General features: G+C 45.5%; 1 protein-coding gene across 4 annotated transcripts in view; it reads left to right on the top strand.

Moving 5' to 3' along the window:
• Nucleotides 1–13,062, top strand: part of CYFIP2 (cytoplasmic FMR1 interacting protein 2) — a 135,101-nt gene that overhangs the window by 45,445 nt on the left and 76,594 nt on the right. For all 4 annotated transcript variants that reach the window (XM_025292335.3, XM_025292334.3, XM_025292336.3 and 1 more), the window contains exons 12-16: nt 1,203–1,322; nt 1,821–1,946; nt 7,883–8,049; nt 8,822–8,969; nt 12,147–12,300. In XM_025292335.3, coding sequence (XP_025148120.1) covers nt 1,203–1,322; nt 1,821–1,946; nt 7,883–8,049; nt 8,822–8,969; nt 12,147–12,300 — 715 coding nt within the window. The remainder of the gene's footprint in view (nt 1–1,202; nt 1,323–1,820; nt 1,947–7,882; nt 8,050–8,821; nt 8,970–12,146; nt 12,301–13,062) is intronic.

Below are 13,062 nucleotides of genomic sequence, written 5' to 3'. Positions count from 1 at the left end.
ATATATATTGTTGATTTGTTAACATTAAATCATACCCAACAGCACTATAATTCATGCCTGATCAAAGTATATCTAAAACACCTATTTTCAGGACTTCCCTGGTGGTACAGTGGCTAAGACTCCACACTCTCAATGCAGGGGGCCTGAGTTCAATCCCTGATCAGGGAACTAGATCCCACATACCACAACTAAGAGTTTGCATGCCACAACCAAGACCTGGTGAAGCCAAACAATAAATATTTAAAAAATAAAATACATATTTTCTCCATAAAGCACATCACAGCCTCCTTTTTTATAGAGGCATAGACAGAGAGTCAGCACTGTGTTTAGGGGCCATTTTAAATAGTGAAATCACCAGTAAAAAGTATAACAAAGTGGAAAACGGGGCATTAAGTAGATCAGGAAAGAGACACTTGTTTACAGTAAGAGCTGAAACAAGAGGGCAGAGAGCTGTGTTGTTCAGCCTCAGCTGGGAACATGATTCAGATGTTTCTGCCACTCTGCACACACCTGCAAATGACCATGAAAGCACTGCAAGGATTGATCTTGAGGCTGTAAATAAATTTTAGTAAATAGGGAAAGTCACAAATTCAGAACCCACAAATAATGAGGACTGGCTCAATATGTATATGTATATGCACACATATATACACATGTCTGTGCATATGCACATGCATACATGCATATTATATTTCACTGTGGAATATATTACATGTTCAAATAAATGTTTGTCTTCACCAGTGCTTTTCAGTCAATGAGTCACTTGTAATTGGTTGTGAAGTCAACTAAGTGATCTCTAAGTAGCATTTTGGTATGAAACAATGGACAATCAGAGGAGGTCTCAAGTATTAAGCACAAAGTTTCTTTGTGGATGATGTTATTTCATGTCTGTATTGAATACCTCAGTCAGTATATAGTATACACTTCCTGCTGTAAATCACAGACCCAAAACTCTGAAAAGCCACTGCTCTGCAATTGACCAGGGTCATTGTGAGTGGGGCTCTGGCATCATACCACCTGAGTTTGAACCCTCAGTCATTTGTAAGCCATGTGACAAACAAGGGACTTGTCTGAGCTTCAGTTTATCAGTCAAGAGGTATAATAATAGTACCTCCCTTGCAGTGTTCTTGGGGGGATCAGTGAAATACAATGGAAAAGTGCCAGGTTCGTTGGCAGTGAAGGTGATGGTCGATGTTCCTTAGGTGGTGACGGGCTCTGGGCTGGACAGCCAGAAGTCAGATGAGGAGTACCGCGAGCTCTTTGACCTGGCCCTGCGGGGCCTGCAGCTCTTATCCAAGTGGAGCGCCCACGTCATGGAGGTGGTAGGTGTCCCAGGAAAGAGGGTCTGCCCCTCCCCAGCCCCCTCCACTCTTACCTCTGGTCTCTTGGAATCTGTCTGCCCCTGCCTCTCTCCAACACTTTTAAACAGGTTTATTAAGAGAAAATTCACACACCACACCATTCACCAATTTATAAATCCATTAATTTTTAGTATATTTCCAGTGCTATGCAGCTGCAGTCAAATTTAGAACAACCTAACCCTCATCTGGTACAATCACACCCTGTTCCCTGTCTCTACAGCCTTAAGCCGTCTCCTTCTGTCTCTGTAGATTTCCCTATTTTTGTATGTTTCCTATAAATAGAGTCCTATCATACATGATTCTTTGTGTCAACTGCATGTTATCCAGGTCCATCCATTGTAGCACAGATAAATACTTCATTTCCTTTCTTGACTGAGTGCTGCTCTGTTGTGTGGACTCTCCTGGTTTAGTTGATCTGCTCACCCACTGATGGACGTGGGGTCTCTCCTCTCTCCCCAGTACTCCTGGAAGCTGGTTCACCCCACGGACAAGTTCTGCAACAAGGACTGCCCAGGCACGGCCGAGGAGTACGAGCGAGCCACACGCTACAACTACACCAGTGAAGAGAAGTTCGCCTTCGTCGAGGTGGGTGCTGACTCCCTGTGTCTCCTTGTCCCCCACTCGCTAGGTTGGTGCTCAGTGTCGGCCATGGGGCTTCCTGGAGGGCTGCTGGGCTGGGTGGCAGCCCTGGTCCTCATGTGCATGCACCTGCTCACCCCCTCCTCCTGCCCGAATTCATCTCTGTCCCACGTTGTTATTCAGAAATGGTGAGAAACTCATTCTGGTCTTAAAAAATCCCAAAGAAAGTGTCACTCCATTGGAAACAAAAGACGAGACAGACACATGGCCAAACCAAATAAGAGAAATGCCCATACTGATGAGAGGTCAGAGAACTACAGATTAAAGCTAAGATACAGAGTGTTGATCCGTCAGGATGGTACAGATCTAGAAGACTGGCGATGTCCATTGCTGGTTAAAGTGGGATATAGATCTTCTCAGATACTTTGAGTGGCCAGTATGCATTTTACAGGCTTTCTCTGAGGGTAGCCTGAGCATCTGTATTCAGATTTTTAATGTGCGTATCATTTGCCCAGAAGTTCTTCTGGGGAATATATCTCAGAAATAAGCCAACTGTTATCACCGTATTGTTTATAATGCCATAATATGTGAAACAACTGAAATGTCCTACAATATGGATCAGATAAAGTAAATGAAGGTGCAGCTGTATCACTAAATATGATGCAGCCACTAAAATGGATGTACTGATATGAAAAGATATGCACAGAATATTGTTAAGTTTAAAAAAAAAAAGATTAAAGAGCGGCAGGTAAAATGATGCCATTTCTGCTCAAATTAATATACTTTTGCACATTTGCTCAAAATGGAAGGACGTAAGTGTGTGTATTTATATATACCAAACCATCAACAGTCATTTCTGGAGACACGATTCTTGCTTCCTACCTTAGACTCTATGATTTGTTTTTTTGTTTGATTACTGAAAGATATTCTATGGGAGCAAAAGGGCACATTCTTACTGAGTTGTGAGTGGCAGCTACTGTTTTTGTTGTTTCAACTTTTTGACTATGATGAATAATGCTAATGCATACATTCATGTACAAGTACTTGTGTTGAAATATGTTTCATTTTCTTGGAACTATACCTAGAAGCAGGATTACTGGATCATGTGGTAATTCTTTGTTTAAAAATTTGAGAAAATGCCAAACTGTTTTCTGAAGCAGCTTGATCATTTTACATTTTCACCAGCCGTATGTGGGAGTTGTAATTTATATTGGGTTTGATCCCTAGATATGTAAGTCATATCCTTGTCATCACTTACTGTCTTTTTTAAAAAATAAATGTGTACTTTGAACCAATGAACCTGAACTTTTAAAGAATTTTTTATAATGTTATTTATATATTTATTTTGGGCTGTGCTGAGTCTTCATCAGGGCCTCCCTGATAGCTCAGGTGGTTAAGAATCACCTGCAGTGCAGAAGACCCCAGTTTGATTCCCGGGTCAGGAAGATCGCCTGGAGAAGGGACAGGCTATCTCCCCCGGTATTCTTGGGCTTCCCTGGTGGCGTCATCACTGCAGGGGCTTTTCTGTAGTTGCAGCAAGTGAGGGCTGCAGTAGTTGTGGTGCAGACTCCTCATCGCATTGGCTTCTCTTGCTGTGGAGCACAGGCTCTAGGGCAGGAGGCCTTCAGTAGTGTGGCTCATAGGCTCAGAAGCTGCAGTTCTTAGACTCTCAAGCACAGGCTCAATAGTTTGGGGGCACAGGCTTAGTTGCTCCTCGGTATGTGGGATCTTCCCAGACCAGGGATCAAACCTGTGTCTCCTACATTGGCAGGCAGATTCTTTACAACTGAGTTACCAGGGGAGCCCCACTTATTGTCTTTTTTATTTTAGCTATCCTAATTGGTGTGAAGTCATGTCTCATTGTGGTTGTGATTTGCATATCCCTAATAACTAATGATGGGAGAAGGCAATGGCAACCCACTCCAGTACTGTTGCCTGGAAAATCCCATGGATGGAGGAGCCTGGTAGGCTGCAGTCCATGGGGTCGCTAAGAGTCAGACACGACTGAGTGACTTCACTTTCACTTTCCACTTTCATGCATTGGAGAAGGAAATGGCAACCCACTCCAGTGTTCTTGCCTGGAGAATCCCATGGACGGAGAAGCCTGGTAGGCTGCAGTCCATGGGGTCGCACAGAGTCGGACATGACTGAAGTGACTTGGCAGCAATAACTAATGATATTGAGCATTTTTCCATGTACTTATTGGCCATCTATATAGCTTCTTTGGAGAACTATTTGTCCAGATTCTTTGCCCATTTTTGTTTGGGTTATTTGTCTTTTTATTTTTGAGACATAGGAGTTTTTATATATTCTGTATCAGAAAAGCCTATTAATCCACCATGATTTACAGGAAAACAGCCTGTTTTCCAAATTGCAACAGAATATCTGAGCCAAAATGAAAAAGAGGAAAAAAATTTATGTTGCATCTTGTTTTCCAGAAATGATATATTTAAAATTATATCAATATTCAAGCATCTGAAAAAAAGAATTTTTATATATTCTGGATACAAAGCCCTTATCAGACATATAATTTGAAAACAAGATTTCCTCAATTCCATGGATTGTCTTTGTACTTTCTAGTTGGAATCCTTTGAAGTAAAAAAGTTTTCTATTTTGATGAAGTTCAATTTATTTTTTCTTTTGTCTCTTATGCTTTTGGTGTCAGATTTAAGAAACCATTGCCTAATCCAAGATCTCAAAGATTTATTCCTATTTTTCTTCTGAGATTTTTATAGGTTCAATTCTTACATTTAGGTCTGATTCACTTTGAGTTAATTTTTGTATATTGTGTGAGTAGGGGTCCAAGTTCATTCTTTGCATGTGGATGTCCAGTTGTCCAAGCACCGGTTGCTGGAAAGAGTATTCTTTCTCCATTGGATTGTCTTGGTGCCCTTGTCAAAAGTCAATTGACTATAAATGCATGGGATTACTTCTGGGCTTTCAATTCTCTTCCATTTATATATATGCCTATTGCTCAGCCATGTGTGACTCTTTTGTGACCCCCATGGACTGTAGCCTGCCAGGCTCCTCTGTCCATGGGACTCTTCAGGCAAGAGTACTGAAGTGGGTTGCCATTCCTTTTCCTGGGAATCTTCCCAATCCAGGGATTGAACCCAGGTCTCCTGCATTGCAGGCAGATTCGTTACCATCTGAGCTATCAGGGAAGCCCGTATATGCCAATACCACACCATTTTGATTAGTATAGCTTTGTAGTAAGTTTTGAAGTCAAGAATTGTGAGTCTAACTTTATTCTTACTTTTTCCTCTGTAGAACTTTGTGGTCTCATCTCTTTATCACTATTTTTCTAAACTTTCTCTGTGAAGCATCGTGATGAGGGCCTTTTGTATTCATTGTTTGGGACAATTGCCTATTTAGAGCCATTGCTGTGCGGAAATACATGTTCTGTAGATCTGGGAAATTTTCTGGAATTTTAATTTTGGTAATTTCCTCCTCTGTTTTCTCTGTCCTGTCTTTGTTTCTATCTGGCAGATGCTGGACACCCAGGATTTAGTGTCTAGCTTTCCTATCTTTTCTCTCTTATTTCATATCACTTATTTTTGTTCTACTTTATGAGATATTTCCTTAAATTCAGTTTTCAACTCTGTTAGTATTTTTTATTTTGCCTATATTTTTAATGTTCAAAAGCTCCATCTTAATGTGTGAATGTTCCTTTTTTTTTATTGTATCCTGCTCTTGTGTCATGAATGTACTATCACTATGAGGAGATCATTGTTTTTTTAATCAGCTTTATTGAGATATAATTTACATTCAATAAACTGCATCCATTTAAAGTGTATAATTCAAAAAGTTTTGACAGTTGTTCACACACCTGTGAAACCACAAACACAAGATACAGACTATTTCAATCTCACTTTAAGACTTCTTATGCCATTTGCAATCCATCCTTCTCTCTGTCCTTGGCCCTAGTCATATTTTTTGTCACCATAGATTTGTTTGCATTTTCTAGAATTTTATATAACTGGAATTATACAGAATGTATTTTGTGTGTGTGGCTTTTATTTACTCAGAGTAATAATTTTGAGATTCATTCACATTGTTTTGTGTATCAGTAGTTTGTGCCTTTTCATTGCTGAGTTTTTTCCATTGTGTGGCTAGCCTATAATTTTTGTATCTATTCAACTATTGATAAACATTGGACCATTTTCAGCTTTGGGTCAATGTAACTAAAATTGCTTTAAATATTTGAGTATAAGTCTTTGTGTGGGCATAGGTTTTCATTTCTCTTGAAATGGCCATATTGGAGGTATATGTTTTTAAGAAACTGCTGAACAGTTTCCTAAAGCAAGTGTACCATTTTATATAAAATTTATATAAAATGCAAATATTTTTTCTAATTGGTGACTTTGCATTTTCATTTTCTTAGGATTGCCTTTTAAAGAGCAACTGTCTTTAATTTTGACAAAGCCCAACTTACCTATCATTCCATGGTTTGTAAATTTTTTGTGTTCCAGCTAAGAAATCTCTGCCTAGCCCAGAGTTGCAAAGATTTTCCCTTGGCTCTAACAGATCTGCATACTCTTCTGTATTTGGAATTATTCTGAAACATCTTCATTATCTTGTCCTTCCTTTGCCTCTATTCTCTAGTTTCATTGCCAGTGAGAAGCCTAGATTCTTTTATGACCTCACAGTCCTTTAGAGCCTCTCTCTCATTATTTCTGCACTATAAAGGTTCTCTTCAGCAAAACCATCGCTGTTGGTTCTAGTGTAACTCCTTCCCTTCTGAGCTCTGTTCTCACCATTTCTCCTGCCGCAAATATTCTGTTTCTTCCTTTACACCTTAAAGGAAGATAAAGTCTTAGCATCAAAGCTCATTCATTCATGTATCCATTACGTTTTCAACAGAACTCTCTTGAGGGCCACTAGGGACCCAAGCCCTGGCACGGGGCTTATACAGTCTGCGGAGGCTCACCCCTGCAGTGCTTACAGTCTGGTGCAGAGGGAGGAAATCAAATACGTCAGGATGGGTGTGGCGAGTGTGGCAGTCGTCAGGAGGCTCACTTGGCAAGGCTTTCCCCTTCTGAATTCTAAGCCAATCTAGAAGTTAGCAGTTGAGGCTGATGGGGGCCGAAGGCTCAGGTTTGGTAAAGCTGGACTAGAGAACGTGGCTTTACTCAAGGCCACACCGAGCTTCCTGTTCCTCCCCCATCCTGTGAAACTTCCCACTGAGAAACAGGCAGAGCAGCTGCATAAATATCCACATCCCTTCCTTGGGCTGGGACGGGGATGATTATTGCCAGGACAGGACAGGCACCCAGAGGGGAGGACATGCCCCACAGGCAGATAGACCCCAAGTGACCGGCAAGGTCACACTGATGATATACACATTACAGTCACCTGACTCAACCTCTGCAGACAGATCAGTGAGAAGGGGCTAGTGAGGAGGCATCTGGAAGGGTAGAGTACTTTGCCCACAAGATTTCTACAGGAATCCTACTTTATGGATTCAAGCAGCAACTGGCCAAATTATTTCAAAAGCAAAGGTTGTGGAAATTCCATAAGAAATGTTATGGTTAAAAAAAAAAGAGTTCTATTTGATATTGTCTGTGGATACATGGTATGTGGAAAGGCCTCTAAAAGTCAGAGTGCTGCTCAAAACATGGTCACCAGACTGGCTGCTGATTGTCAGTAGTCAGCAGCGAGACCAGGAGCCAGTGCCAGGATACAAATTCACTGATGGTGAAGCACACGCCATGTGGCTGACGTCTTCGCTTTGTAGCAGGACTTCCTTGAGAGGGGAGCAGAGTGCTGACTTCTGTTCTGGTACACATTTCCTCCCAGCCGTGAGCTGGCACTCTCAGCATTGCTGGCTGGCTTCATGCTTCTGGAAGTCTCCACCAGCACCCTCTCTGAGACATGCCGAGGGTACTGGGTGGACGGGTGTGCTGAGGCCAGTGAGCTCACCTTGATCTGTGCCTGGCCAGGTGATCGCCATGATCAAAGGCCTGCAGGTGCTCATGGGCAGGATGGAGAGCGTCTTCAACCAGGCCATCAGGAACACCATCTACGCGGCCCTGCAGGACTTTGCCCAGGTGACCCTTCGTGAGCCCCTAAGGCAGGCGGTACGGAAGAAGAAGAACGTCCTCATCAGGTGGGTCTTCAGATGGCCTTTTTTAGGGCCATGTCCAAAATCAGGGGTGCTGGGTGCAGGCCACGGAGGATGTTCCCAGCTCAGTCAGCTTCCAGGGACGTGTCTGAACACAGGGACCCTTCCAATGAGTTCCAGCAAGTTCTAGGAGGCTCTTTTAGGAGATTGGACATTTGGGATAATTTATGTCCCCATCTCTAAGTTTGAAGCCCATATCCACACTGTATAGCTGTGTGAACTTAGTTACTTACCTTCTCTGAACCTCTGGGAAAGGAAGGAAACCTCTGTTTCCTTCATTTGTAAAACATGGGTAGGTACGATACCTACCCGATAGGCTTTTGGGATAATGCAGTGAGAGAATTCATGTATAAACCTAAGCACACCACAGTTTGGAGCGAGTATGCAACACATATAAGCTGTTATTAAAGTTTTAAATATGCAGAGAATGAAATGGGACTAATGAAACTGTTCTATAAGCAAAAAGAAGAATAGCCATCCTGCTTCACTCAGCTTCTCTCCCACTGTATGCGCTCTGAGCCGAGTTCTCAGGCAGCCGGTGGGCATCAGGATCACTGGGGCGCTTGTGAAATACAGACTTCCGGACTGCACCTCTGATCTGTGAAGCCAGAATCCCTGGAGGAGGGGCCCTGGGATGAGTATGGTTCACAGGCACGTCAGGAGCTCTAAGGCACGTGATCCTGGACGCTGTGGACTCTAGATCCAGGCTTGCAGCACCTCCTTCTGATGGTCTGAATCCTGGTTCTTCCTTCCCCAGTGTTCTACAGGCGATTCGGAAAACCATCTGTGACTGGGAGGGGGGCCGTGAGCCCCCCAATGACCCGTGCTTGAAAGGGGAGAAGGACCCCAAGGGTGGATTTGACATCAAGGTGCCGCGGAGAGCCGTGGGTCCCTCCAGCACACAGGTAAGTGGCTCCAGGCACAGGCCAGTCTGCTGACTCAAAGGCCAGCCAGGCTACGGTAGGTCATCCTGGCTGGACCGTGGGGCAGTGGGCTCGGGAGTCCTCAGGCAGAAGGGGCAGGGCCAAGCAGCTGTTCTCGTCTTTTTCTGTGTTGTTTTGATGTGAGAGGGAGGACCACTAGTATAAGATTCAGGAGACCTGGATTCTAGTCCTACATACCTGTGTGACCTCGGGCACGTTATTCTGTCTCTTTGTGCCTCAGTTGTCTAATCTGGCAAAAGGGGTAATACCAAAACTGGCTCTCCTAGCCCAGTGACGTACAGGTTCCAAAATATAGAGGTGTTTAACGTGGAACCTGTATGCATCTCTCTTGTCCCTTTTTAATGAACCCTGACCTCCCCTCTTCCTTCCCCCGTAGTGATGTCCTAGTTTAGAAATTCCCAAGTTTCTGCCTCTGACTTGCTGTGTATTCTTGGGCAAGTGCCTTGACCTCTCTGAGCTCTGGTTATCTTCTCTGTTAAATGAAAACTTTGGATAAGATCATGTTACTGACTAAACATCCCTTTTGTTATTCTCTGAACACATACAAAATCACAAATTGAAAGTCTTTGATCCCTTAGAGAAAGTCTAATGATCAGAGATACTCAGAGTTGCTAACCAGAGCTTTTTGAACAAGAGGTTGTGGCTTATCCAAAGTAGTTGTAATATTATAGGGGGGGAAAAAAGAGTGAAGAACCTAGACACCTTAGTTAAATCCTTGCCACCTACTTAAGGATAAATAATCTCTGGTAGGCTTTTTGAGGTACTGAAAGAAGGCTAATGGACCCATTACAGCTTTTAAAAGTCTCACAGGGCCCACAAGCCCCAGCCTGGGAGCTCTTGCTTCACACAACCCTTATGTCTTATCCCTAAAGTCCTGAGTCCTTGAATTTCCTGAGATGAGCCATCTAAGGCCCGCCCTGACCATTTTCACTGTGTGTGTGTCTGTCTGGGCTCGGGGATGGGGCAGGGGTGGGACCAGGGTGAGCTGGGATCGCAGCACCACATTGCAGCTTCCCTCAGCCAGCAGGCCCCTTGCACTTACCTTGCCTGCTTGAGAGATGTGACACTTCTCAAGGAAGCTTCTACAAACAGTTCTGTGTAAATGTCAGGGGCCAGAGGCCTTTCCAGTCCAGAATGGCCTGGAGAGGCTGAGCAGGGCTTCTGGGTGTTTCTTCTGAGCAAGGCAAAAGAGAGAATGGAAAAGGAGGAGACAGGGGGCCAAGAGGCAGAGAATGAGAGAATAATGGGGGACAGGGAGGGAGAGAGGAGTGCTTGCGTAATGTGAGACAGAGTGTCACCAACAGGCCCTACCAATGCTCCCAGGTTCTGGTAGGGTGGTGAGAACACACCCGATGGACTCCTGGATGCTCAGCTTGGAATAGCCTTTAGAAACACGCTAGGCCCAAACTAGTTCCTCCCCCTCCCCATTTTGCAGATGGGGAAACTGAGGTCCAGAGAGGGAACGTGACTTGTCCAAGTCACAAGGTGAGTCTAGGTGGAGGTTGGACGAGAACCAGGTCTCCTGACTCCCACCCCGGGGCTCTGTCAGGGCCCTGGGAGCACAGTAGATGTGGCATCTAGCAGAGCTGGGAGGTGACTGTTCCGGTGAATTAAATGCTCTGCTGAATAAAAGTAGGCGGGGAAAGCGTTTCCCCCTCTTGGATTTCAGATAGTTAGAATCCGATACAAATCGGTCAGCATGTGCACAGATGGGATTAAAGAATCTTTTCTTGGAGGACTCCAAAGGCCATCATTAGAACAGGGCCTCTCGAGTCTTAGGGACGGTCAGCCGTGCCCACCGACATGGTTGCAGAGGGTGGACTATCTGATGACCCGCAGCTCCGTAGTTCCTTTACCACAAAGGAGGGTGCTGTGCCAGGGGTGGCGTGCCGCTCCTCTCTGTGGCCATGCTGCCCAGCCCAGCCCAGGCCAGGTGTTCAGTGGGTGAGGTGCTAGAGAAGACCAGAGGATGGACATGGTGGCAGAGGGAGGTTGGAGTGTCTCAGAGGTGGTCGGCAGGTGGCCTCTAGCAGTCGTGGCGGCTTTCCCACCGTATACAATACCTCTTGCTTTTCTCTCTCTCTCTCTCTCTTCTCTCTCCCTCCTCCCTGTCTCTCCTGCCCTCCCATTCCCTCCTCTTCTCTCCCATCTATGTCTTAGGCCTGCCAGTGGTCCCCGCGGGCTTTGTTTCACCCCACTGGTGGCACACAGGGCCGAAGAGGCTGCCGATCCTTGGTATAACACCGCCTGGCTGGGTTGGTTGGGTACACTTCTCCAGGAGGCAGCAGGAATGGACTAGCCTGGCTCCTCATGGCCCCTTCCAGCCCTAAGATTCAAAGACACATGGTGTGGAAAGATCTAGATTAGCCCTTGCGCCCTTTGCACTTAAGGTCCTCTGTAAGCAGGAGTTAATTGTCTAGTAGGCCTCCTGTAAGTACTGACCTTCACCTGCTTTCTGCCCAGCGCTTCGGCCGTGCCATGCTGCTGGCGCCCCCAGAGGGCGCAGCGCCGCTGTCCCTCGGTAATGAAGTTTGGAAACTTGAGGTGGTGGGGGGCTCGCTCTGACCCTACCTCATTTCACAGTTCGTCCGAATGTTAGAACTGAAAGGGACTGGTTGGAGAAAGCATCTGGTACAACCTCCTCATGTTGGCAGATAAGAAAACTGAGGCCCAGAGTGGGACTTTGTGCCCAAGGTCACACAGCAAGTCAGTGGCAGTGCGTAGCCCTGAACCTCCGGCTTTTGACTGTGAGTCCAGCGCTCTACCCCTGGTGCCACCATGGCTGTCCAGCAGAGCAGGGACTGACTCCAGGGTGACGTGGAATGAGGTTCTCCTCTGATGCCCACTCCCTGGTTGAGCAGAGCAGGCAAGAACCTGGGCCTTGAAAGACCTAGTAACCACGGGAGGCCCCCAGCCCCAGGCAGAGCATCCTTCAGGGCTAGCCCGTCTCCTACTTGAAGGTTATACATGCTAAGTTTACTTCTCCAACCCTAAACTGGTGCTTCCTTAAGACAGTGCTTATTAAGGGCAGATATCTACAGAAAAAAAAAAAAAAGACTAGAAATACAACACAAAGCAACCTTTTCCCCTGGATGGAGGGCCAGCCCCTGACCTTCCCATCTTCCTTTCTTTTTCAAGCTGTACATGGTGCGGACCATGCTTGAATCACTTATCGCGGACAAAAGCGGTTCCAAGAAGACCCTGCGGAGCAGCCTGGATGGACCCATCGTCCTGGCCATCGAAGACTTCCACAAGCAGTCCTTCTTCTTCACGCACCTGCTCAACATCAGCGGTGAGCGTCCTGTTGGGGTGGGGAGGGGAAGGGCTCCCAGGAACTGGAGCAGCTCAGGCTGTCGTGCCAGAAGTTGCAGATATGGGATCATCAACGCAAAGGGGCACGTTTTTGCCACCAAAGATAAAAGGCATACTTTCCAGCAGAGTCTAAGAAAGGCCAGGCTCAGTCCAGCTCTTGTGAGTCAGTTGAATTTAGGAGATATTTGTGGCCAAATTTTTGTGAAGTCTTTAGTAAAGGGGGATCACAAACAGGTGACACACTCAGATGCACCTAAGGACCAGGTCAGCTTTTTGCTTTTAAGCAGCATTTCTGAGCTGATTAGTGCTCGTTGCTCCTAGCAAAGGGGGCTCCCAAGGTGCACCCCATCCCGTGTTCCCCCCTCCACCGCTCCAGTGGGTTGAATACATGTACAGGTGGGATAAGGGGAAGGGAGAGTAGCATCCAAGGGTCCTGAGAGGGTGACGTGTCTGTTGGTATTGAAAAGGGTGATCTAGGTAGAGAGCAGTCTTTGCTGTTTTTCAGTCACTCAGTCATGTCCAACTCGTTACAACCCCATGAACTGCAGCATACCAGGCTTCCCTGTCCTTCATTATCTCCTGCAGTTTGTTCAAATCATGTCCATTGAGTCAGTGGTGCCATCCAATCATCTTGTCCTCTGTCACCCCTTTCTCCTCCTGCCTTCAGTCTTTCCCTGCATCAGGATCTTTTCTAATGAATCAGTTTTTCACATCAAGTGGACAAAGTATTGGAGCTTCAGCT

Source organism: Bubalus bubalis, chromosome 9 (genome assembly GCF_019923935.1).
Source record: "Bubalus bubalis isolate 160015118507 breed Murrah chromosome 9, NDDB_SH_1, whole genome shotgun sequence".
Taxonomy (NCBI): domain Eukaryota; kingdom Metazoa; phylum Chordata; class Mammalia; order Artiodactyla; family Bovidae; genus Bubalus; species Bubalus bubalis.
This window is presented reverse-complemented; position numbering and strand designations above follow the sequence as displayed.